Source organism: Anopheles nili, chromosome 2 (genome assembly GCF_943737925.1).
Source record: "Anopheles nili chromosome 2, idAnoNiliSN_F5_01, whole genome shotgun sequence".
Lineage (NCBI taxonomy): Eukaryota > Metazoa > Arthropoda > Insecta > Diptera > Culicidae > Anopheles > Anopheles nili.
In genome coordinates this window covers 68072873-68099531 of record NC_071291.1, presented here as the reverse complement: position 1 = coordinate 68099531, position 26659 = coordinate 68072873, and the positions used below count along the sequence as shown (strand labels likewise).

The 26659-nt window shown below is 47.3% G+C and overlaps 3 protein-coding genes across 3 annotated transcripts in view; 1 reads left to right on the top strand and 2 right to left on the bottom strand.

The window, feature by feature from the left end:
• The window catches only part of LOC128728996 (RNA-binding protein fusilli), a 53893-nt gene extending 41768 nt beyond the window's left edge, over positions 1-12125 (bottom strand). The window contains exons 1-2 of the mRNA XM_053822649.1: positions 12014-12125; positions 5949-6148 (exon numbers count right to left, since the gene is read on the bottom strand). Coding sequence (XP_053678624.1) covers positions 5949-6148; positions 12014-12125 — 312 coding nt within the window. The remainder of the gene's footprint in view (positions 1-5948; positions 6149-12013) is intronic.
• A 3863-nt stretch (positions 12126-15988) lies between these two features.
• On the top strand, positions 15989-17573 carry LOC128720138 (mannose-1-phosphate guanyltransferase alpha-A). Its single transcript, XM_053813785.1, has 4 exons — positions 15989-16075; positions 16141-17015; positions 17083-17203; positions 17277-17573. Exons 1-4 carry the CDS (start codon positions 16036-16038, stop codon positions 17519-17521), a joined length of 1281 nt encoding a protein of 426 aa, XP_053669760.1. The 5' UTR covers positions 15989-16035; the 3' UTR covers positions 17522-17573.
• A 4080-nt stretch (positions 17574-21653) lies between these two features.
• On the bottom strand, positions 21654-26573 carry LOC128720798 (uncharacterized). The gene has a single exon (XM_053814493.1). It carries the CDS (start codon positions 26571-26573, stop codon positions 21654-21656), a length of 4920 nt encoding a protein of 1639 aa, XP_053670468.1.
• Positions 26574-26659: the final 86 nt, after the last annotated feature.

Sequence of the window (26659 nt, the reverse complement as noted above, 5' to 3'; positions counted from 1 at the left end):
ATCGGCGGGTTCTTAGACCTCAAATCTGCGAAACAGTTCATCAGAACAAACGGAGCACGCCCACCTTAGGAGGTCTGGTATCTCTGCTCCTTCCGGGGGATTTATTCTGTACGAAATGGAGCAATTAGCAGAGCTTTTTCGGAGCTCGGATTAAAACAGCATGGCGTGTTGTGTGTTGCGTACCCGCGCTGATAGGAGTACGTGATGCTTCTCGGTAGATTTAAGAGAGCTGCTATCTGAAATGAACTCTGCAGATAATGCGGGCACAGCTCAACCGTAGCGAGCAACAGTTTGTTTTCGGCCCTGACCGGGACGGTTCCTCGAAAGACGAAGAAAATGCTCGACAAATCATTTGGCGATAAAACACAAACTAAAACGACCAAAATTCTTAGAGATGTTCATATCTCTGCCCTATCCACACCGACATGCGAAAGAATTAACATAAATTTTGCATTTCCTAACGGTGCATCTTAGGCTATGTTCGCATTTCCCCGGTGAAAACGATTAAGATGCAGACCAACAACCGACTTCCTGCACCACACCATTAATTAGTCTTCATACACGACTCTTGCATCGTTTAATTGCCCACAAAATGCTAATAGTTGCCGCATGGAAATGTATCAAATAAATTTTCAAATCAAATCCCCACAGCCACATATCCACCGCACTTGCAGTATGGATATTAGGGAGAAATAAAGCTGTGATGAATAACACATTCGTTACTCCCGCGCATCGATAGGTGAATGGAAAAAAAATCCTTAAAGCACTAGCACACAGATGGATTAAATTATCTCCACCGCAGAAGCGCAATAAATTGAAGTATAAAATGGGAAAGGAACCCCAGCCTTTGGTCAACCCCTTCACTATCAGACAAAATGTCCATAGCTTAAAATGCAATTGCATTGTCTACGCTACTGTGTAAGGCTTTCGTCAAGCAGTCGAAAGGCAATACCCAAGCCTCTCTGATGGATGTCAAATGATTTTGCTTTGGTTAGCATCATTATTAAATTATTTATTAGCTACCACTGTAGGAGGCTTTCTCGATTTCCAGCATATGTACCAAGACCGACAGCTGTATGCAATCCTTTTTACTGAGATTAAGCTGAAACCACTGCATGCTTTTACCAACAGCATTTGAAATGGCTTGGGAAAGGGCCAGCACTATACGGTAGAGGATAACGCATGCGACGATCAGAGTTCGCACGGAGATAAAAGCCCCTGTCTAGAGGTTTGATGCCACGTACTATCTCCACCATATCAACGCACACTAACTCTTGGATTATGGATGAAGTGCATACGGCCGCCGGCACGAGAGCCAACAATTGCATGCAATTCCAAAGACGAACTAAGCGTCATTGTACCCAAAAAAAAAAGCGCCCCATGAAGGCAGATAAACCACTCAACGGAACAGTGCGACTTCGGGGTGTACGGAGAGGACCAGTAGGGGGTATCAGAAAATATGCGCCTGATAAGATAAACCGGCGTTTCGGTGGACGAGAAGCAACAGTGGGGCGCAATGTACGCCTAGGCTTATCAACCTCCATCCGACAAGCGCCGAAATCGTTTCATCATCCGTTATTCAACGTACTGCTTGTTTTAGGGGTGTTTTTTGTGTGTTGCTCTCTCACCCCTTTTTGCACCCCTCACTATAAACGGCGTCCAATTTGATTTGCGACCACCATCTCACCACCCATATCACAAGAAAGCATGAATTAGCTCGGTGATCTGAAATATGTGCTTTTCACCAGGACCCCGCTTCCGGACATGTGTGCGTGAGTGTTTGTGGTTAGGTGGATAGTCGAGGAAAAATGGCAACGTTTTTTTACCGTTTTAAAAATGAACCTTATCTCTCAAAGGGGGAAAATCGCCACAGCGGCGACAGCAGGACGGCCGAGCGAGAGCTTGGATAGGGGGCGAAAAATGAAAATGATTCGTTAAAAGCAACCCATAATCGCCAAATCATAGCCCCCCACGACGGGTAGCTGCTAGGGAGGCTCGCTCCAAGCGGTCAGAGTGGATGAAATATGATCGGAAAATGTTGATGTACACGTCGGGTCGGCTTAGCTGATGATTTGCTGGTCATGCTGTGTTGAACTGCGGCTTTTACGCAGGTGGCGTGAATATTAGAGATATCAGGTTTTTTCCTTCGCTCAAACTTTGACAACAGCTCTCCATGGTGCACGTCACACCAGCAAAGAACTACGCGCAATACATTCTCAGTCGCCATTTCCAGCGGGCTATTCATTTTCCGCAGTGCAAGGTCCATGGGCCGATAGAAATCTTAATCAATTCACCACCACTGCAGAAGCATGTGTTTCGAATGTTATTCCTTTAAAACACAAAATTCACCCCAACGAATGCCCATGGAGATCCAACGACCAACAACTAATATTCATGACAGCATGCTATCGCATCACATCCTTCCTTATCTCACATAAATTTTATCAAGATTTTTAAGACGATTGTTCTAAAAACCAAAAAAGCAAAGCTCCATGCAACTCGGCTTTCACAAAAAACCCCAACCAAAAGAGGGAGGCTCTCTCACATGGCATGGAAGGGTTTCGAACGCACGGTAAACCCGCGGCAACATAAATCTACATACAATTAAGGACCCTAGGGCGGTCGGCGATGCCTGTTTGTGGGGGTTTTCCCTTCGCTAGCGACAGCCCCGATCGTTTGAAGCCACACGCGAAGACGATCGATGCGCAACGATCGCGACCACAACTTGACCTTGGTGTCAAACGGTAATTTCCTTTTCGACGAGCAGCAACCCCGGCTGACTTCTTGAGTGACAGTGGCGGTTTTCCGCTTCTTGGAAATCGGCTTCGAGCCGTACCTAAAACGGAAGCACGAGCACCAGATCAATATGCACGTTTTGCGTATGCGCAAATACTAATGCCCTCAAATTAAGCACCATGCGGGTGCAATGTTGCATCCGTTTCGAAACAGCTTTTTTGTATTTTGAGCAGAGGGCTGAGTATTTTTAACAACAAAATTTAGTTCACTTAAATTCGCACGTTTGCCAAAAAAGCTAGGACAAATATATTGCCGAACTTTCATGTCATTATACCATGGCATTTTGCAACAACACCGCAGTTTAGTCCCACATCACGTCACCTCGGAACAAGGGCTTCAGAAAGGGGTGCTTCAGTCGAGCCTGTTGACCTCAAAGTGGAGCGCTGAGCGGTGGCTTGCATCGCGGTAACGTCCGGGAACGGACCAACGTTAGCAAGACCCCGTACGCCGTGTGGTGCAGGGTCAGCCATAGTCCCCGACCCCGACGACGACGGACTGGCGATGAAGATCATGAATTTTACATGATGCAACAAACTTGAACGCACACGAGCGAGCTACCTCAATCGATCAATCTGATCAGTCCAATACCAGCGGCTTCAAGAGCGTTCACTCTGGGAACTCCAAACCGAGCCTCGAGACATTCTTATCTGCCCATTTTATGTCCTCTAGGTGTGCTTCAAATGCTAGCCGTGTACTTCCGTTCCATATTTGAGATGTCCAAAAATTCCTTCTCAGACTGACCGTTTGAAATGCGTTCTCAAAGAAAAGGGCTAGCGTGCTAGCCGACGCCAATATCTTAGAATAGTGTCAGCCTTTGTTACCGACCACCGTTCATCCGGATGTGACCCTGCTGCGGGGTGCGCAATCGTTCTAGTTCGATCGGAATTGCCCGATAACAAAGAGCACAAGTCATCCGCACCCCGCAGCTATATGTCGGGGTTGACCCGTTTTCGTGGGGTTGTGACCCAACGCAGGACAATAACCGACGGCGAACGGTGAACCGGAAATCGAAAATCGGATATGTTATGCATTATTCCACCCTTTTCTTTTTTTTCGATTTTCCCTTTCCGGCTTCGGCTTTTGGTTGACATCGGATGCATTTTATTCCTTCAAATTAACGCTCAATGGGTACGCCAAAGAAATCAATTCACGCCCGATCTGAGAGATAATTCTTAAAGAAAAAAAAATGTGCTCCGCTGTAGAATAATGTGAAATATTACCGCACTTCGATCACTTGCTGAGATAGCATTTTTTTTTTCGAAACAAAGCTGCTTAATGTACCCCCACGGCAGAAGCACCGTTACAGCAGCATCGATAAGTGTGCGAACCAGTCGAAGAATTCAATCAACTTCGGTGTTTCGTAAATCGTCGAAAAAGCGAGAAACGGTTCCCGCCTTTTCATGGTGCTTTCAAAACCAAGCGAACCATCACGCTGCGTGCGCCGGCCACACTCTCTTCATGGCGCTCTAAATGCACATTTATCACAAAACTTAATCAGCCAGCCTCCCAGCTTCCCAAAGCACGTCGTCCTTTGCTTGCGTGAATCGGAAAAAGGAACGGTAAAAACACACACACGGGCGAGAGAAAGAGAGGGCGCGCCGCCACTGGAACTGCCGCCGAGTGGAAAATAACAATTCAATCCGTGCTGTTCATCAAAATAATTTATTACTTTAAATGACCATCACGCTCCACCAGCACCACCGCGGTGTGGTGGCGGCATTGCATTCATTTCCACCTCGGGGTGTGAGAATATGTGTGCGAGAGATAGCGAGGGTTGATAGAGTTGACCTAGGCGTAGTGCAGAAACAGGTCGCTCTGACGAGCGGGATTCTCGTCGTACGACTTCTCGAGCCCAGGGAGGGTTGGGAAATCGATCAATGAAAAGAAAACACCATCAAGGAGAGGAGAATACCCCCCCGGCTTCCATACCGTTTGACGAACAAACATTAAGCTATTTCTGTACTTTTTTTGGGGGTTTCCCATTTTTTATCCTCCCCAAAACGTAACGCAGATTGATCGATCGACACGAGCACACAAAGATTCGGCGGTGATCAAACACCGGACCCGGCTTCAAAGGCATCCGCGCGCGCTCGCGAATAAAAGGATCCACAACCGTAAATCAAATAAACGGACTTCCCCGCGGGATCGGATCGGATATTATTTAACCGCGATCTTGGCTTCACCTGCTTACCAACCGACAAAGGCGACAATGGGAGGCAATTTACTGCGATTGCAAACGAAACTAGATCACCGAACGGAGGCCCTACGGAGCTTTCGTCGGTGGGCATTGTAATGCAGGTCATAGTCTATGGCTGGTGTTTGGATTTAACTAGAAACGGATGCCATACAGCTCGTGCTGGAAATTACAACTGTACATCCCCCTCTTAAAGCTTCTGCGAAGATAAACACTATTCTTAACTAAAAAGATCTCCTATGCAAATCGAAGGATTGGTGAAGAAATGTTGATCATTAAAAGCAATTTTCGTTAATTTGTATCACAAACTAAGTTTGATATCACGCAATATAAAATGTAAGCACACATGCAAATCTATCCAAACTGGATATGTTTGCACAATACGTTTAAAATACACATTCCACTCGGTAATATTGGCATCAATTATTCATGGTCAAGTTTAACTCTTTCATCCATGGTTTGCGCTAGAGCGCCCTGTTGTAGAAATATTCAATTGATGCCTTATCTAAACAACACACCTTAAAATGATTAAAAAGCTTAACACCTTTGAGGTTAATAAAAAAAACTTGCATACTTTTAAGCAGCAAAAAATGCTGTGATTCAAAATCAAGGTGTGTCAATCTTCTTCATAAAACTTCTCATCTGGTAAGATTAAAAGTTTTCCCTCTGTTTTGGTTAAATTTTACTTTGCATTGCCAATTCATGGAGAACATACATCATTATGAATGTTTCCCAAAATGCTGTACATAACGCTACGCCATAATGCTGGCATTGGGTTTATGTCGATTTGGGTAAACATGTCGAGAGATGTGAACTACGAAAGAGACTACAAAAAAAAATCTCGCCATGTACCGGGGGTTGTGACGTGAGGAACGGGATCTTTTTTGGATGGAAACATGCTGCTTGTAGGTTCTTTTTTTACTTCACTAATTGCAAACGTCTCGCTACCCGTACTCACATTATTTGTCTGTACGTCAATGATTACGTAAATCAGCAACACGGTCTCCTTCTCGTCCGAGCCGAGCCCAGCTCCGCTCTGACCGCATGTCGTCACATGCAGTGCCACTACATGGCCCGGAAGCAACATCTTCTTAGTGTTCAGCGGCGACAGGGAAGACGTAGAGGTATGGATGAGAACACGCTGGTCCAAGCGATCGTCTTTTTGAGGATCGTCCCAGAAACCCTCGTACGCCAAGTGCTGAGTTCTTCGTTCACCTCAAGTTGCTCCTTATGCCAAACACACACACGCACACGCACACACTCCAAAGTACGCTTTACTTTGACAGAACTATCACTACGTTTCTCACCAGAATTCCGGTGTACACTTTGTTGCTTCAATGTTACACAGCTTACAGAAATTTGCCCTTCCCGTGAACCAGCACGAGGAAGAAGCTGTTGTCTTTTCTGCTCGATCTTTACTATCGATCAACGGGAAAATTTATACACAAATTACGGCCACGGGCACTATTTAGCGGGACACAAACGAACGGAATGGGGTATGATTCCGCAAGCAAAGTTTTGTATTGTTATTTCGTTCGCACAACGAGGACTTTTGGAACATGACCACTGGTCCCAGCGAGTAACGCGTACTACGTTCCTTAAGCAGATTTTTGTTTCATTTCGCACTGGTACCCAAAAATAGGGGTCAGTGAGCATTAGATTCCAGAAGAAACAATGATGATTGCGAGCAGCCTTCGAATGATGAATAGTTTCAATTAGGCGAGTCTAGTTTCTCATCGATGATTGCGTCACACTATAAAAAAGAGAAAAAGCAAGAAAAGAAGTCGTTACTAAAAGCTCAATTGATTTCATATTGTTGACTCAAATGAACGACCCAAATCGCATTAAGTATTTTCTTCTTTAAAAGACCCTTAAAGCAAACTTGAAATTGATATATTTGACGATCTCCGGAGATCAAACACCTCCGAGCAGGTGTTCAAATGATAGATAAGCGAAGGCATCACCTACGAAAAACAGTCCCTTCTTGCTAGGCCCTTCGACGAATTTTAGAGAAACAAACAAACTGGAGACGCATCATAAACAGCTTCACACACTCGCGAAACGTTTTGCAACATCGCTAAACTAACGGAACCTCACACCTGAGTCGAAGAAAGAGGCGAGAAAAACGTAAAACTGATCACTCGATCTTCCTCGGTCCCGCGAGAGCGAGAGAAAGAGCATCATCATCAGCCAAAAAGCGTGTGGCCAAAGGACGCCGAAGATGAGCAGCCAAATGACCGCGAGGGACCCTTCGGAAACCCCACCAAAAAGGAACAACTTTAAGCCAAACAAGCCCAAAACCCGGCGGTACGCTGAGACAGAAAGCCCACCGATGCGAGAAGCGGCGGATGTTTATGGATGGTGAAGTGAAGATGGCCAACGAGATCGGTACCGGAGTGTCGGTACCGGAGGTGGTAGAGCCGGAAAAACAAGCTCCCCTCCTCGCTCGAAAAGCATCAAACAGCCAGCCAACACAACACCGAAAACCATCGTGCGGTTGTGTGCGTACGGACGGATCTTCAGGTGCGTGCTGCCAAGCGCGGTTGGTCAGAAAACTTTCTCCCATCGTCCAGGCGAAAGAGACGGCGAAAATATGAAACCAACCAAAACCGAACCGAGTGTGATCACGTCACTGTATCGTACGATATGAGGAGCTGTGGAAGCGTTTTTCCGTGCCACTCGGGTGGAGGAGGGCTGTACAATTTCATTTTCAATCGACTGCAGGAACATTTATTCGATCACTACGCGAGAGGTGTAGAAATGAAGCCCAAATAAACTGAACGAGCGTAACAGCCACGAGGCTTTACCGTGTCTGATGTCCGAACCCGCGAAAAGTTAACAAACGAATGTAAACCACACGCACCAACCGATCCTTCCAGCGCACCGAAATCACATTGACCTGCGACTCACCCTTTTGGCTGCATTATCCTGCCGATCCGTTATTCTCCAAAAAAAAAAAGAAAGTGCACTCACGCAAACAGGCGACTCTCGCAAGAACGGAAACACACCCTCTACCGGAGGGTCAACGGAATATGTGGTCCGATCGTGGAAACCGCTAAAGAATGAATTACAGGACCAATGCGCGATCACCGGGCGCGGGGAGGACAATACCGTCAAAGAGAGGGAAAGGGAATGCCGTGCGTTGTGTGTCGGGTGGAAAGGGGCACCCAGTGATGACCATCGTCACCCATACCCACACACACACACACACACACGCAACGAACGGAATGTATCCGTCCACAAACCGGACCCTTGAACGGGCGAAGACCGGTTCGCGGACTCGAGAGTCATCATTATCATCCTCCAGCCGTCCTGACTGAACTGGGAGCACTGGCGTGAGAGAGAGAGTGAGAGAGAGGCAACGTGCTGGCTACCGGGAGGGCGACAAAGCAGGAGAGAACAAGTACACGTGTCAAATGACACGAACCCGGAGACGGGTTTTTGGCGTCCATCGGACTCGCGAAACCGCACAACGCGCGATTCCAAAGCCCAAACACACACGTTTGATATCAAACGCACACAGCAGAAAGACGCGATCGGGGCGCGATTCAAATTTGCCACCGTTCGCCCCCAAAATCCGAGCCTCGCGGATGAATCTGGACGCTCTCGGACGGGGACGCACTCGGAGACCACCTGCAACAGGTTTTTCGGGAGGATGAACACTTTGGAATGCCGACCAAGCCCATTAGCAGTCGGGCCAACGGCTTGCGTCGCCATTTTCGGAGGCATCCAATGTGCCCTAGACGAGACGCCGTTTTTCTTGCCCTATCGTCTAGGTCTATCATTTGCGCACGCACACTCGCACGCACATCGCGCCGGTGGCATCGAAGCAATTGGCCTCATTGAGTGCGTCAAACGTCCGATCGATCCATCCATCGTGTGGACGTCAAAACAGGTGTCTATCGGTGCAAAAAAAAAACAAAGCAACAGAACACAACGCTTAAACGCGCACGCATAAACCGAGCGCGATCGTTACGTCTGTCGGGCATTTGTTGATTCGCCGTCGTCGCTGCCCTTCCACGCACTGCTATTTTCGCCCTTTGGTGTACACTTGATCGCATCAGCACTCTCTTTTTCTCGCTCGCACTCCGCCTCACGACGATCGTCTGTTGTGTATAGCTTTCCTTGTCTGCCATCACGGCGAGTGCACCAAATGGGAGAGCTCATAAAGCTAATTGATTCCCTCGGCGGCTGTTTCATTTCTTTTTTCTTTTCTTTTGTTTTTTTTTATGTTGTCTAATCAAACGTGGCCCATCGTGCGGAGGCGAGGGGGAAGGGGTTCCCCAACCCATTAGCTGCTCCAGCTTCCCACCGATCTAGCGCGAGAAACAAGGACAGACTGCACGATCGTTCGTTTAAGAGCGCATCTAGCGATCGTTGGACTAAAGGAACACGAAAGTAGTAAAAAAAATTCACCGCAATGCAAGCGCGCGACCTTCAAAGGAACTTGTGAAAAGGTCACTCTTGCAGCTAAACTAAACCTCCATCGGTGTTCTTTCGGCGTTGAAGAACAGGACAAATTTTGAAACCCAACAACAGGTTCATTGCTTTACCTTGCGTTGAGATCGACTTACACGAAGCTAATTGGGCGTAACAAACCTAGACGTCTCGGCCCGTTTAGAATTCATTTCACTCCACCCCCCAGAAGGTTATTGCGAAATGGCGGAAGGACAAGACCCTTTCTAGGGAATGGCGTAGGTAAGTAACTTTAATTGGTTCTTGAGAAAAATTCCCTTCAATTTTATTTTTCAAAATATAGAATCAATGTCTGGGACTTCTAGAATCTTTCAATCAAAAATGCTTCGAGAATTTCATAAACCCCACCAATTCTATATACTAATGCGCACTTTAAATGTTCTTCTCCCTGTACGGCTCCTGACATAGATTAATTTACCCAAAATAACAGTAAGTGACACATTTGGCGCAAGCAATAAACATGCATTAGCCCATGTGCCTCCGAGATGACACATAAGGGAACCAGTTTATCCACCGGGGCTTGGAAATTAATTACACTTGATTACATTATTTTTTTTTTGCTCCCAACCAGTTCAATATTCGATCAGATATCGTAGCCGTTGCGTGTCTGAATTATCCATCTACCGCTACCCCTCTCCCAACACGGTATCAATTTTCTATCAACTTGTCCGCTCTAATCCGAATGCCATTAAGAAAACGGCGGGAAGCTGTATCGGTGGTTTTTCCCGTTTCCAAAACCCCCGGGAAAACGGTGGCTTCCACGTCATTTGGGCATGGCTTTCGGGTCGGTTCTACTTTCGAGAAGAATTTATTACCCTCAATGAGCCGGCATTAATCACCTGTCCGATTTCTGGGACTATCATTCTCACGGAAAACCGCTTCGATCGGTACACGATATCCAACCAATATGCGTTTGAAAACGTACTCAACTGCAATTGATGCGCAAACTAGTAGTGGTGTTAATCCAATGTTAGCAGAATAAATTTAATTATAAAACCTAGTCGAGGGAAATTTCTGCCACGAATCGTTCGTCAAACAGAGAGCGACATTTCTTTTTTTCCCAAGCGTCATAATGTCCAGTCGGTCAATATATATGGTTCAAACAGCACTGAGACTCGCACACCATGAGAACCCGCAAGAAAAAAGGGTGCCCACCCATTAGTACGCGATCGCAACCTGGGGTAACCGAAAAAGCCCGAGTGTGCGAGAAACTGTGGGAAAAATGCTGCATCTCAACGGGGCATTTTCTGGCCAAACATTTAGCCTCACCAACATACGAATTACATACTTTTGTTCACTCTCACCCCCGTCCGGTTGAGCCACCCTCCAAATGTTACCACCCCTCTCGGCAACCTGTTGTTGCCGCCCGCTTACCCATTTATGCACTCTCCCCCTAAACATGGCCGGGGGTTTATCTTTCTGTTTTGCATTCCACGCATTTCTCTCGCTCCTGCCCATCCTCTCTAACTCTCTCGTTCGCTCGTTCGCCTGCTTGATTGCTATCTCGCTTGCACACTTTTCTCCTGACTCCTTTCGCGCAACATTGTCACCTGTTGCCATAGGGAGCGCGGATCGCAGCGAAATCAAAACAAGTCAACCACGATGAAAGCCTCCCTCCTTCCCCACCATACAGCAACATTCCTTAAGGGTAGTATCCATGGTGACACCACCACAGGCTTTCATCTCCCCGTTGTCTACTTCGCTATCACAGCATGGCCAAAAAGGCTGCTGATATTCTCCCGCGGAGCCAAGAGCAGAACAAATACACCAAATGTGGGGTATTATGTTGAGGATTTTGGCATTTTTTGAAAACAGATTTAGCTGAAGCCCTCAACTCTGCAGTGAAACGTAAATTTCTTATTTGTGAGCTGCGTACGAATGGGACAAAAAAGGCACGCTATAAATATGTATACGTAAAGTAATCCCACCGTGGTTCACACGTAACACCACGCAACGGTGTTTTTTTTTTAATTTCACCCAAAACCTCCCAGCAACACCTGTTGCATTAGCTCGATGAATAAACGATTCTTGGACAGGTATTATCAATTTAAACCTACTAGAGATATCACTTTAGAGCTTCGAAGCGCGCTGCTGCCGGGTAGCAGATCAAAGGGAAAGGAAAGCATTTTCGAGTGGAATCGAATTAATTTCTGCTCTATCACGGTCGCTCGTAAAGGAAGTAAAGGAATTTGTAACACATTAGTCAGGTGTTCGGATTGGTTTGATGCTACTTTCGAAGGAAAGTAAACACGCGTGAGAATGTATTTAAAAAAATATACGTTCAAATGAGGCCAATAGGTTCAACAAGTGTGCCATTCGTATTTGGTATTTATGCTGATTTTTCCTTCTTATGTTAGCCAATAACTATTAACCTAGCCAATCGAGGAAAAAAGCTACAAAAGGTACATAAACACCACCTCAGGGAACACACATTATTAAGCGTAAATGACACTGTCCTCAGCATGAGAAACGCAATAAGAAATCAATGATTCACCACCGTATCAAAGGACGGAAGTCTCAATCGTGAATCGACGATCACCCTCTTACCCACTTGCCTATCCAGCGCTACCCCTGTGCTAGGAATGGCGATCACAAACCTGCCAGCCATGGCAGGAATTTCACTTTTATCCCACACCTCGCGACGATCCTTCGCCGCCATGGAACGGCAAGGCCACATAGCGATCGGTTTGTGCCATTTCTTTCAGACGACCAAGCTATCTCAATCTCCCTGCCAAGGGGGAAGGAGATTCGATCGTACCACTTGAAGATACCTCCCTGACGCTAATTGAACCCTCGCGTATGATGCGTGACTTGATGGTCCGAACACAGCTCGGCGAACTGCAGTTAGTTAGCGAGGGATATAAACGCACCACGCCCTGCCACAAATCCCTCCAAACCAGTGCATCGTAACATACATTTTCATACGCATGCACAAGGGAGAACTGGGGGGGTGGTTTCATTATGGCCAAACATTAGCATAATATGCATGAGTGGGTTTTCAGAGCCGGGCAAACATGTCCTCGCGTACCACCGTGCGCACGGGCTGACATTTAATTTCAAATACAAACTAAATTTGAACAGAGAGAGAGAGAGAGAAGCAAAAAAACATCTAAGATAAAGTTGACGTAGCGCAAAGCGAATGAAACTGCTGAATCATTGGCGATCAATAAAGCGCTTCCATTCGCTCACAAAACCACATACGGGCCTGAAAAGGACGCGGTCAGGCTCAAACCCCCTCGAAACATCGGCGCGCAACTCGAAGCAAGTACGAAACGTCCTCAAGTACACGTTCCTCGGAAGCGGTTTGCTTTAGGGTATATGGTAATAAAAATTCACATAAACCTCACCTTCGAGTTTCTGCATGGAATACAAAAACTCAACGGCTACCGGGAGGAGCCATCACGGGGACCAGAAGAGACCCGCTGCTCACCGAATGGATTAGTCCGTAATCGACTAATGTGTTAATTATCTGACTCCAGACGGTTTGTGGTGATGGAATCTTGAAACGCAATCAGCTTTTCGGACTTTGCGCGAGACAGCGGTAATGATGTTCTAGCAGGAATGCGTCCTTGCAGCACCGGAGCATAAAAATTGATGCAAAACGCTGACCAAACGAGGAAGCGACAATTTGTGAAGTCAGCAGGCCAAAGTCCGCTTTTCACGGAGCAGCATAATTTCACATGTCGCCAGGCGAATTCGAGTTTGCAACCGCTATAACCGAACGAGCGAGCGAGACAACCTTCGCAGGTAGGTAATCCCCCCTGTCATAAAAACTACCTTTGGCACGGCCACAATATGACGTTTCATGCTGTAGGGGTAAAAACTCTGATAATAATGAGGCAAAGTTACGTCGCTCCCGTAACGCGCTCTTTCGCTTCCTCGCCTAGCGGGGCGAGATCTTTCCCTCCTGTTGACCGGCCCTGCAGCGGGCTGCATGCTCGCACGCATACACACGCGTACGCCCCCTGCGCACGGTTATCGGGCCGTGCAGGTGCATCGACAGGCAAGCCCGTGGGCTTTACGGGGTCCGAATACGGGGCAGAGGAAGGAGAAAAAAAATAAAATTCCATCCCAAACCTTCAACAAGTTGCAGTGCGTGAGCTGAGCCGCGCGGCGCCCTCACGCGGTGAAAACACATAGCTCCGCGTGAGATGAGACATTTTGCGTGCTCACCAACACCAGCGCACGCGCGCACCTCGCCACACACCTGGCACGCGAAGCATCGCGATTTGGCTTGAGTCGCCAATCGTGCGAAGCGGCCACAATCGGCTCACAAAATGGATGAAAATTACAAATCACGCACTTAGGAGCCGGAACGCTGGTTGAAAGTGTAAAGAAAAAAAACTGCAGCGTTCGTTCGTTCGATGTTTCGTTCCAGGTGAGTAAATAGCGACCAGGTGAGAATGATCGACCACGGGCGTGAGATGAGAAATATGGATCACTCGTTCGAGAGCTACGAAAGCAAAACAATCCTCCGATGCCAACAAACACAATCGCCATCCGATACCGATGCTTCGCTAGACACAAATCACTCGGAACCAGGTTTCTTGAGCAAGCGGACCACGTTATCGGAATGTTTTGCAGGGAGGAAAACGGTTCCCCCTAGCATCACTATGCACTCAAACCTCACCCGGAACTTTACAGATTGATAGGAATCTGCCGTGAGAAGCACACACAAGCCTACTTCGATGTGGCGAACGCGTTTTATCGAATATATTTTTTCCATTACGCTACGCTCAATCACTTCCCGGATCTGCTAATCGTTTGACAGTTTACTCACCGTTTTTCCTGAATCTGCCTGATATCCAATAGACGGCAAGGGGCATGTACGCGACGCATTCACGATTAAACAGTCGTCACCAAAATGTGCCACTGAGCTTTCTCTCTCTTTTCCTCTGCTGGAATGTGAGGATATGTGCCTTCCTTCCGGCTAACAACTGCTCAGTTCAGCCCTTCAACGGGCGACGCGATTGTTCACTTACACACTGGTACGACGGCGCAAATCGTCAGGATCAAAGGACGGTCGTAAGGATAGCACGCGGCGCACATATAATCCTTCGTACTTTAGTAACTTAGGGAAGCAACAAGAATGAAAAAATGCCGTTCGCACCGTGGACTCTGTCTCACTGTTGTGCTCACAGTACACACACCACACGCTTCTCACCAGAGCCACGTCCCGTACGCACTGTTAGCAGCTTCGCGGTACACTGCTTCGAAAATGTCCCACATCCACAGGTGTGGCTCGTTCGACGTCGTCCATGAAGCGGGATAACGGCATGAAACAATTTCCAATTCGACAACAAACGATACGCACTTTCTTCGCAGCGATCTCAACTGAAAATTAGCGACACTCGAGCTAATTTAACCGAACGTGTTAAATATAATTGAAAAGAAAAAAAAACCTCCAAAAACGGCGATTCACCGATATGAAACGACAACGGGCGAAACGTATTCACGACCGCAATTCGACAATCAAAAAAACTTATTTTGATAAAACTATACGCTGATAAAAGGCACCATACGCAATCTTTCGAAGCGCGTTTGCTCAACTCCTCCGTTCGACGAAAACCGCTTGAGATGTTTTCAACGAAAGAAGTAAGCTCAAAACAGCGCGACCTGAGGAAAAGTAATCCAGGTGCGATGCAGGTGCCTCTACACACATCGACTTTGACAGCGAGACGGAAAATGGCATCTCGCCTGAGACAGGTACTGTACAGGAATGGCGTAGCGAGACGGCATCGAGCCCGGCTGATTTACTAACAGCTTCAAGCTTGATTGTCAGATAGCATTACTCCTACATGGCTGATTTCTGTGTGATTTGGAACAAAAACGATATACTGCGCCGAAGAAATCCACATACTGTGCCGAAGATATCTACGTAAAATATGACAAACACGTTTTATACGACAGAAATGGCGAAATAACTGAGGATCATGAATCTTCAAGGAAAAATAATCAGAAATTGTACGTTGATTCATATATGTTACTCTCATATTTCAAGATTTCCTTCAATTTAAGAGCTTGACATGTACAGTTTACCAGTAAATTTAGTATTAAGGCGCTCTGAAAACAGAACTCAGGACGCAGCCATTACTGACAGCACTCACAGCATGGCAGCCTGGTGCATCATTGACAGATCCAGCTCAATCCATTCAAATAATAATATATATTTTAATTTTGGTTGGTTAGGATTAATAGCGATATTTACTTATTATGATCATAACTATTCCGATTATACTACATGCGATTTTCAATATAAATTTCAGTAATTTGCTTGCGTTTAGGCATGATGTCAACCATGGCCCGACCCGGAGCTAGTGAGAATTGGAGATGTTTACAAAACACGAATGTCAACAATGAATACGTAGCCAAGAAAAACGTAAACCCGCTGAAACGTTACTCTGGCACATGACTCAAGCTATTCGGATATACAGAAAATAGTATTATACCTTCAGACCACCCAGAAAGTGTTAGTGTTTCAATTTACATCGTGAGTAGGCTACAAAAAATAGCAACAGGCGATTTTGGCTCCATTCCATAGCTATCGCATTCAGCCGCATACTCGCAACATGTTGAAGGCGGTGATCTTGATCGGTGGTCCCGAAAAGGGTATGTTGAGCTATGACATTGCGTACGAATTCTTTATCATCCGGCCCGTTGCTGTCTATTTTCAGGCACTCGATTTCGGCCCCTTTCACTCGACATACCGAAACCATTGTTCCCGGTGGCGGGAAAACCCATCATCCAGCACCATGTTGAATCGTGCGTACGCATCAAGGAGCTCAAAGAAATCCTCATCCTTGGCTTCTACCCGGCCAGCCAGATGCAGCAGTTCGTGAGCAACATGCAGACCTTATACGACGTGAACATTCGATACTTGCAGGAATTCACGGCTTTGGGTACGGCCGGCGGAATGTATCACTTTCGCGACCAGATCCGCTCCGGCAACCCGACCGCCTTCTTCGTATTGAATGGGGACGTTTGTGCCGACTTTCCGCTGCAAGAGCTGTATGATTTCCATCGCGGCAAGAACAAGGCACTCGTGTCGATCATGGGCACGGAGGCAACTCGCCAACAGGCGGTACATTACGGTTGTCTGGTGCTGGGGAAGGACGAAGAGGTGACGCACTACGTGGAGAAGCCCCGGGGATACCTTTCCACGTTGATCAACTGCGGCGTGTATGTGTGTTCGATGGACATCTTCTCCAAGATGGGGGCAGTTTTTCATTCGAAGCAGCAAGACTACAGCCTCCTGAATAATGGCAACGGTAAGGACCGCGGTCACATCCAGTGGGAGCAGGAAATCCTCACGCCTCTGGCCGGCACGGGCAAGCTCTTCGCACTGCCAGTGAACAACTGGTGGTCCCAGATAAAAACCGCCGGATCTGCCATCTACGCCAACCGACACTATTTGGCACTGTACAAAAAGGCCCATCCGGACCGATTAGCCAGTGCGACTTCGTCGGACAACGGCAACGCAAACGCCGTTTGCAACATTATCCCAGACGTGCACATTCATCCCACGGCATCCGTACATCCTACGGCTATGGTTAGTTGGTCGGAGTCCTCCGAAGCCTTTAATTCATTCATCATGACGTTTTTATTTCTTATTTCAGCTCGGACCCAACGTATCGATTGGTTCGGGAGTTGAAATTGGTCCAGGCGTTCGTGTCCGCGAGTCCATCATTCTTGAAAATGCCGTCATCAAAGACCATTCCCTTATTCTTCACAGCATCGGTAAGCGTTTGATTGCCGCAGCAAAAATGTTCCATATACGAAATGGCTATTAACCTACTTTTTTCTCTTCCAGTTGGCCGTGGCTCACAGGTGGGCATGTGGGCACGAGTTGAAGGTACCCCGAGTGATCCCGATCCGAATAAGCCGTTCGCCAAAATGGAAAATCCACCCCTGTTCAATACGGACGGGCGGCTGAACCCATCGATAACTATACTAGGGTACGCGGTCAACGTACCGCCGGAGATGATCGTCCTGAACTCGATCGTATTGCCGCACAAAGAACTAAGTCGGAGTTTCAAAAACGAAATCATTCTATAACTCGCAGCGTGTTACGATACCGATAGTTCGCAAGTGATAGCCCGTCCGACAAAGCCACAGTTGTGTAGGACACGAATAATATGAACAAAAGAGGGAGATGCGAACTGAAGAACGCAACACGCGCGCTCGGTCGTTAATTTTTTTATCCTACCACGTGAAGTAAGTGATATATCTAATTCAATAAAACTTGAAGCCATACTTACTTAAACATCGTGTAACCGATTAATGAAGAAGATTGATGGAAAGCAGCATGTTTTTTTTGTCATCCACGGTAATTCGCCTTATCCATGATATCCTTTTACGTCGCTATGAGTACATGGTACTGCAAATCAATCCAGATCCAAGCATACACTGATGAGATAACCATGAGATGGTTCGCGTCTCAGTTACCTGGCAGAAGCATACGACAAGATTAAGCTGGCCGCAGGAAACTCCATATAGTTCATAACTGTTATACGGTGTATTGGTACGCCACACGTGGGTTAAAGATCAACGAGACAAACACAAAATTGACGGTGACACGAGACAACTAAACATATATATATATATTTATACTATTCACCATTCTGTGATATGGACGTCGAAGTCCAGCTAGCTGACTGAACACAATAAGCAAATGATGATTGTTTCTCCAAAAATCAATTCATTTTATTTTGTTAACAAAATAATCTGACATCAGTGTGTAGCGTCGCACTTTAGTGTTTTCGTTCATATTGCAAAAGAAATGAGGGCTTATTCTCACGTTGTGGCTGATCTGTCTTTTTGTTTTGTGGGGGTTCGTCTTCGAGGTTGACAAGGTTACGGTTAAAACGAAATCAAAAAAAAAACGAAACCAAGATGTGTCGTATACAAGGAACGAATTTCGGATACTCAGACGCTCACTCGACGTCGTTCCGCTCAGGAATCTCACTGGTCTTATCTTACTACAGGTTAGGAATGTAATAGTTATGTAGTTGGAAGATAAATTGAATTTGCTACAATCCACGCTTATCGAACGGAACCGGAAATAGATTAAACAAAAAAAAAACAAAGAAAGTTTGTGCGGTTTTTCGATCGCGTAACCATTTCAAAACAATCAAAAAGCGAAAAAAGAACGTCTCAAAAAACAAGAGCGCCTTTTAAAATGGTTTGTATTGAGAAGGAAGGTAGCACACGGGCTTGCAAGGCAGGCCGCGCCGAGGGAACCGCTCGTCCATAAGGCAGTGTCGTTCTACTTCATTTGACGAGCCGTTCCACGTGCTACTTCCTTTTTTTCCGGTGCAAGAAGTTAAATCCTTTTCCCAAGAGAAATGCGTATCCATACCCATTATGAGCTGGCTCATTTGACACAATTTTGACACCAATAGTGATTTGAATCATTCCAAACGAACACCACTGTTGCGCGTTAGAAGATGGAGCGCGTGTTCCGTTTCACCACGTGGTTTCGTATCCATTGCAAAGTATTCGCACTCGTTCATGATGTAAGTTAAAATTTGTTTCCACGGGCATTCTCCCTTATTGGCCTTTTCTTTTTTACACAACTCTCTCCGCTTTGTTAGTGTGGTTTTAGACATTAAACAGATACAAATCGTTTGGTTGCATTTCTACTCCCTTCTTCCTGTTCGGGTTTTTTGATATCATTTGATGCTGGCTTCACCTTACTGGCTAGTATTTCATTACAATGCTTTCTTCAGCGACCTTTTTCCATGCTTTCCTTATATCCTATGCGAGGGATGGCGACTTTTGTGTGATTTGCGAGTATTCACACACCCATTTGTATGGTTTTTTCTATACCGTTCTGCTTACGTCCTAGCGTCTTCTTACGTTTCACAAACCATGCGAGGTTCAGAGTGCATCCCTGTTTGGGAGCGGTTACAGTTAAGATTATCCGTAGCACTAGCGTAGCGTACAACTAAAACATTTTTCCTAACAAATCAATCACCACCACTCGTCTCTCTCTCTCTCTCTCTCTCTCTGTTGCTCTCTCGGCATACAAAGGACACTCGAACCATCCAAGGACCTTCTCGTTTTGTGCTGTTTATTTCCCCTTTTTCATCGTTATGCCCACGATACATTCGCTATTCTCTGCTGCATTGCCATTTAATATATTATATTAAATTTGGTGCATGCATAACGAGTGTCTACCTAATAAATAATTTACGTTCTCATTCTGAGCTGTCGTTACGGTTCACGCCTCCTCCTTCCTTACCGGCTAAGTTTAGTTGTTTAATATTTGCTTCAAACCCGTTCGCACACGTCTCGCTTACAGCGTTCGCCGTGACTCCTTTCTCTGTTGGTGGTGACGTATTGTTCATCAACAATCAGCCGACGCCAAATTAGCTTGCGTTCTTCGCCGAGGACAGACGGAGCAATGGGATGGGACTTAGCACGAAACCCACGGTGGATGTGGCGTTTAATAGCAATAGGCGTTTCGTTCAATTTGTATATATATAATATATATATAGAGTTTTAATGGTAGTTTGTAATCGTGTAATAAATGCGAGGTTATTAGTTTCTTTTCACGTCCTACAAAACCCAATTACTAATAAAGCCCCATCCCATGAATCGTTCCGGAGTTGGATGGTGTTTTTTTTTCGCTTCCATCGACACGCAAGCCCCTACTACATTCAAACAAAGTCCACGGGACGAACGGCAGCAAACGAACGCATGCGTCCAGGAGAAGGTATATGCGAGGTTTCGTTACTTAAAAAGGTACAGTAAAAGATTTCATCTTACTCTTCTAGGAATGTCCATGCGTGTTTGCGCGTGTGACTATGAGTCTTTCCCCTACAGATAGAGCTCTACTCTCTCTCTCTCTCCTTTACGCTATTTCATATCTCATCTTTGTGATGATCCCTGCGAGCTGCTTTCTGCTTCACGAGCTTCACATCGCAACCTCTTATATTCTAGCACACACTGCTAGAACCTTTGATAGTCCTTGCTTATCGTTCTTACTCGTACATTCTACTTAAACAGACATCAAAGTTACACATTCAATTACGTAAACACACACATACAATACCATATGGTTGTTTAGTTAAGGTTAATGCGATCCTGATCATCCGGCCACCAATGTAGATATTTCTCCATTTCCTCCCGCCGGTCTCTTGTTAGAATGGGTAAAATCACTCACCTTCCGTTATGTCTAAAATCACGAAAAAAAAGAAAATTTCGCCACATATCTCGTTCCTAGCCGATTCCAATCAATGCAGACTACCGCTATTAAAACACGTGCCATCATCCCATAAAGTCGTGAACCTGCCAGCAGTGCTGTGTATCAAACAGAGTCAGCAAATCATAGCATCCATGCCAGTCGAGTCTATCGCCAAAGGGCCGTGTGGAAGCGACAAAATAAATTCATAACCAAATGTTCATCTTTTTAAAAGACGAAAAGCCTTCCGCCTGCCCGTAGAATCCAAAGTTTTGATAGTGTACAGAATTCGCCTGAGTTCGGCAGCTGTTTCCAATCGTTCATTGAAGCCGTACCAAAAGTAACACACTGACTAGAACAGCAAATTTAAACCGACGGATCACATCACGTTTGCAGATACGGATAGCAGCTATGTGTAGGCGTGCTGGAAAAGGGCCACTTTGAACGTATTAATTCCGAAAAGACCTTTAGGATGTGGTAGAGACTCGAGCTTGGCTGAGTTGTGGCTTTAGAGTTTTGTTTCGCTAGTGTTACGGTTGTTACCGTGTGGATTTATCGTGCATCTTCAACATATCTACGTTTCATGTGCCATTTTCTGCGTGCAAAACACGTTGGGACAAGAGGAACTTTGTTGGGCAGTCTTCCAAACTCTAGCACCATCCACGACGCGCAGCAGAGGGAGATCAGAAATGCATAGCCACCGTTTCACTTCGGGATTCGGAAAGTGAGTTATTTTCGAGATCTGAGCAATTGTTATCACTCAAATACCATATATGGTCCGGAGTGTGTTGCATATTTGTTTCTCATTTTCAGACACCGTAATCCATTGCATCCAACACATCCATCCATAAACACTGCTTTCCCTTGACGTCGAAGTAAAGCGATGGAGGCATTTCGTCTGTCCTGCGCGCGCTGGCGATGTAAATAATCACTGGTTTAATTTGCGGTCATGAACCACTTCCACTGAAAATATGATTTCATTCACAAGGACCAGATGTGTCCTTACATCATGCTCGCCGGATCGAAGTACCGCTGAGGGGCGATTTGAGATTTTTTCCGCTTCTTGCTTCGCAGAAACTCGGCCACCTCGTAGTTCTTGCATTCGTTCGCAACAGCCAGTGGCGTGCGGCCGTTCGCGTCCTGCTGTTCCGTCTGCAACCGGCACCAGTCGACTAGAAACTGCACGACCTGCAGATTGTTCGTGTAGCACGCTTTGTGCAACAGGCTCTGCTGATTGCGAGCATCGCGCACGCTCGGATCGTACTGCAACTGCAGGATCATAAACTCTAATAGCCCATAGTGATCCACAAACATATGAATGGCAGGCAGCTTGGCGAGCTGTTCGATCTCTACCAGGTGTAGCTTCAGTAGGTCTATATTGGCGCCTGCCCCTATCAGCAGCTTCATGATGTCCAGATTGCGCGTGTACATGGCCTGCATCAGTGGCGTCAGGCCTGACGCATTTCGTTCGTCGATGGTAGCATACTTGAGAAGAAGCATACGAGCGGCCACAATGTTACCGTGGCGTGCGGCAATGTGCAGCGGTGTGTCACCAAACTTGCTAATGGCGTTGATGTCCGCACCCGATTCAATCAGATAAGCTGCGATCTCGTTACACTCAATTGCGATCGCCACATGCAGAGCGGTGCTATCGTAAGGATCTCGGTACTGCACCACCGCTTTGCACTGTTCCACGATAAAACGCACCAATTCCAGCGATCGCGTGTACACCGCCTTCATCAGACAAAGAGACTCTCCCGTCAAGCTGCATCCGTTGCGAAGCAGGAACTTTAGCACGCGCACGTTTCGTTGCTCGATCGCGATTGTCAACGGGTGTGATGCGCTGTTCCCGCCGGCTGTTGAAAGGAACGATCGTTGGGACGGATTATGCTTCACGAATGCCTTCATGATGCCCATGCTGTTCTGCTGCACGGCCCACTCGTACGCCGAACGACCGGTATCATCTGCCGGAGAAGGATCTACACCCTGCGCCAACAGTAACGTGACCATCGCCGTCTGGCGGTTCTGTACGGCAAGGTGAAGAACTGTCTTCGAGTTGACATTGCGCCGATTCAGTAGGTCCCCGTCCATGATGACCGCCTGATGGTTATCGAAGAGATAGTGCAACATTTCCAACCGCCCGTATTTCGCGCACAAATGCAGAACAGTGTTCTTCTGCTTATCCACGAAACACAGCTTCGCCTGTCGTGTGTCGACCAGGAATTTGAGCGCTTCGAAATTGCCGTACTTTATCGTGCGCTTCACCAACCGGTGGCTTTCGGAATCGACGTCGATATCGTCACTGCAGAGCACTGGCAGGAGCTCGTTCTCGTGGTACTGGATCGCGTAGTGCAACGGCAACCGATCCGTGCCACTCAACGTGGTTAGCGGAACGTGCTGTTTCACTAAGAGCCGAGCGATCTCCGTGTGACCCAGACAACACGCTCGATGCAGCGCAGAAGTACCGTCGGCTGTTTGGGAGCAAATGTCCACACCCAGCTTGAGCAGTTTCTTCACGGCCGCCAGGTCACCTTTCTGCACGCACTGGTCCAACACTGTCGTACCGTTGCCGTCCTGGCAATTCCAGCTAATGTCCTTCATCTGTTTGGCGATCTTCTCGATGAACTCGAGGTTGAGGTACTTGATGATTTTGCCGAGGTTCACCGTCAGTTCAAAGCGCTTGACGCACTCGAGGAACACGTCGTAGGCGCGAAAGTATAGCGCCATAAACAGGATCGTGGCTTGTCGCTCCTGCACCGTGGTTAGACTAAAGTGCGCATCGATGAACAGTGAGTTTGAGCTTCGCACCAGGACGTACTGGAAGAACTGCTTTTTCTCGTACGATATCGCTTGCAGTTCCTCCGACAAGTAGTCGACCATCTGCTTCAGGTTGTTCCGTATCGTGTGATCGATGATCTCATACTCCGTAGAAGGAGTTCCGTCGCACAGCACACCTAACCGCATGCCCCGAATGTCCGCGTAGTCGGGCGTAAGCGCCTGTAGCAACTTCAGATCGATTGTTTCAACTGATTTGAACAGTCGCTCCTGCTGCTCCACCCAGCTCCAGCGCATCTTGTAGTTGTTTGTCAGATTCTCGTTGATGGCCAGTAGCTCGTCTGCGTTCGCTTTCTGGCCGCTAAGCGGTTGGTACAACTTGAAATCGTTGCTCTTAAAAATCAACCCGTTCAAAAATACCTTCACCTTGGTGCTGTGCGTCAGCGTCAGCATGTCGTACTCCAGCGTGTCCTGCCGCAAGTAGTCATGCAGGTTGCGTCCACTCACATTAGCCGACTGCAACTTCAACACGTACTGATTATCCTGGAAGATTCCGAGATCGGTCAGCACCTCACACAACTCTAACAGACAGTACTCCAGGGCATACTCCACGTGCGGAGCGGCCTCATTGATAAACTGCGTCACCTCGTTGAAGTCGTTACAAGGCAAAAACTGTCCAATAAATTTCAGCTTCCCATCCAGAAACGACTGGAACTCTTCGCGGTCCATGCGCTTGTTGCGTTTTAGGATTGCGTCATTCACCTGCCGGTTGGTGGACTTAAAGAACATCGTCAGCACTGCGTACTTCTTGTCCAGGTTGTAGCAATTGTCGTAGTAACTCTGCGAGAGCTGCTCATGCAGCACCGCAAACTCAATCGAGCTCAAATTTTGCAGATTGAACTTCTTCAGTATATCGTTCGTGTAGTTCTGGTGCATCAAGTTATCGAACGGCTTCGTTCGTTCCGGCAGAAAATGATCGACCGCGATGTACCTGCTAACGTGCAGCACCTCAATCATCGTCACAAAGTTTTTCGTTACCCGCTCATCCATCTGGTACTGATACAGATAGTTCGTGAACAGATGCAACAGCTCCTGCATGATGGGATTTAGCAGAAGCAGCTGTTCGTCGTTGCAGATATCATACTTGGGGTAGCTTTCGGCCAAGAACGAGCCCACTATACGGCGTACCTTTGCCATTGCGATCTCCGTCCCGCAGAGCTGCATCACGGTGCTAAAGTTGGCACTGATTGACGCCAGCGCAGCACGGTCACTTCCTTCGCCCTTCGTAAGCGATTCGAAGCGCTGCGCGAGTGGCCTATACACGCACCGCAACAGATCGCTTATCTTCTCATCCTGCTGTTGGCTAAACGTTTCCTGTAGCTCTTCGACGACGCGGATACAATCCTCCAGCTCGAAGTACAAGTCATCTAGGGTGTGATTTTCAAAGTACAAGCGATTCGCATCGCCCACGTACTGGTTGTAGCTTGCAACCTGACGGTGATTCTTCAGCTGATGTACGTTACCCAGGTAGCATTTGTACGCCTCCAGCATTTTCAGATCATGCACATAAGCGAAGTACCGTCGAACAGATTTCAAACTACACTGCACCTCCGCGAACGGGAGCAATCGTCCGTTCTCGAGTTTATCGGAGCACAGCTTGTACAGCGACACATTCGGTTGGTAGAAATCTCGCACGTCCACGTCGAGGTTCAGTGGGAGTATCTTATGCACTACGTTCTCCAGCTTTCGCGCAATCGCCGGACAGTAGCGTGTGCTCGCGATCGTTTCCGCAAGCACCTGCAGCGTGCGCTTAATGGCCAACATTCCCGACACCTGGTATTGAGGCAGCTGAACCCGCGCTATGCCATCCAAGTAGCGCAAGATCTTCTTGATCGCGTACAGTTGCGTTACGTGATCATGGGTTTTGCGCACCTGTCCGAACACGACACGATTCTTGCGCCCTACGGTACGCGTCAGCGCTACAAATTCCTTCATTCTCAGCTCCTGCCGAAGCACCTCCAGTTCTGGTTTCGAAAGATTGTTCACATAGCGCGCCTGGATCGCGTTTAATTCCGGATTCGCCTTCAACCGCGCTTTCACGTAGTAGATGAGCTTCTTCTTCAGGGCGTACTTTTTGCGCCACTGTGCGTTGATTGCCTTGGTCGACTTGGCCGGGGCAGCGTCACGGATACACCACACGAGGTACATGAACAGCTCGTTCGTCCATCTCGACTGGCCGCGATTCTCGAGCAAATCGCACTTGATCCGCTCCAGCTCATCGCTCACGGCGGCGAGAAACCGCAACACCGTGCGCTTGTTCAAAATCAACTTGTACACCTCGTAGTGGGGCGCCTTTTTGAAGATCGCCAGGAACACCGCTAACAAGCGGCAGGTTTCGTCCACCGGAACCGGGCTAACCAGCTCACGCTTTTCCCGCACAAAGAACAGATTGTCGTACACGATCTTGATGGCCAGCAGGAACTTGTCATCGAAGTCGTTCAGATTGTCCGTCGCGCCATAGTGCTTAGTCAGGTAGCGCGTGTACTCCACGATCAGATCGATCCGCTGTTCGAGCTCTTTGTCAAACTTTGGCCGGTCCGATCGGTGCGCCGGCGGATGATGGTAGGCGTAGCTGTAATTCAGCAGCTGGTACTCGAGGAAGTTCTCCATGCTTTTCGTCAGTGGCACATTCTTCACGTACAGCTCGTGCCACACGCTCGAAACGTACCCGATCTGCTGGTGGATGTCGAACGACTTCAGCTCGAGGAAGAGCTGCAGCAGCGGCACCGAACCGCGCCGTATCAATCGGTAGAAGCATCGATAGTCCGTAAGGTTGCGGAACTCAACCGCCAGCATGAACTTCGTCACATCGATGAAGTTCAAGTTGATCGCCAGCTCCGAGGCGGTTAAGTTCATGGAGTTGCGCAGGTCGCAGTCCGCTCCCGACTCCACCAAAAACTGGATGATTTCATTGCGGTTCTGCTGAGCAATGATCGAAAGGTGCAGCGGCGTGTTGAGGTCCTCCGGGGTCTGGTAATCCAGCACGAACTCCTTGAACTTCGATTTAACCTTTCCGATGTCACCTTCGACCACCAGTTTGCAGAATTCACCGGCATATTTGCTGACATAGTAACTCGGCTGAGTCATTCTTTTACTACTTCTCCCTGTTTGCTAATAGCGCTCACTTTTTGTGTCTTGTTTTCTCGCTGTCACTCAGAAGCCGCAAAAGCCTT

What these genes read in the sequence shown, in the direction of transcription:
- LOC128720798 (XM_053814493.1), bottom strand. Translation starts at nt 26,573, where the DNA reads ATGACTCAGCCGAGTTACTATGTCAGCAAATATGCCGGTGAATTCTGC.
- LOC128720138 (XM_053813785.1), top strand. Translation starts at nt 16,036, where the DNA reads ATGTTGAAGGCGGTGATCTTGATCGGTGGTCCCGAAAAGG. An exon ending in CCGTACATCCTACGGCTATG is followed by an intron (nt 17,016 to 17,082) that starts GTTAGTTGGTCG and finishes TTCTTATTTCAG; the next exon opens with CTCGGACCCAACGTATCGAT. An exon ending in CCTTATTCTTCACAGCATCG is followed by an intron (nt 17,204 to 17,276) that starts GTAAGCGTTTGA and finishes TTTCTCTTCCAG; the next exon opens with TTGGCCGTGGCTCACAGGTG.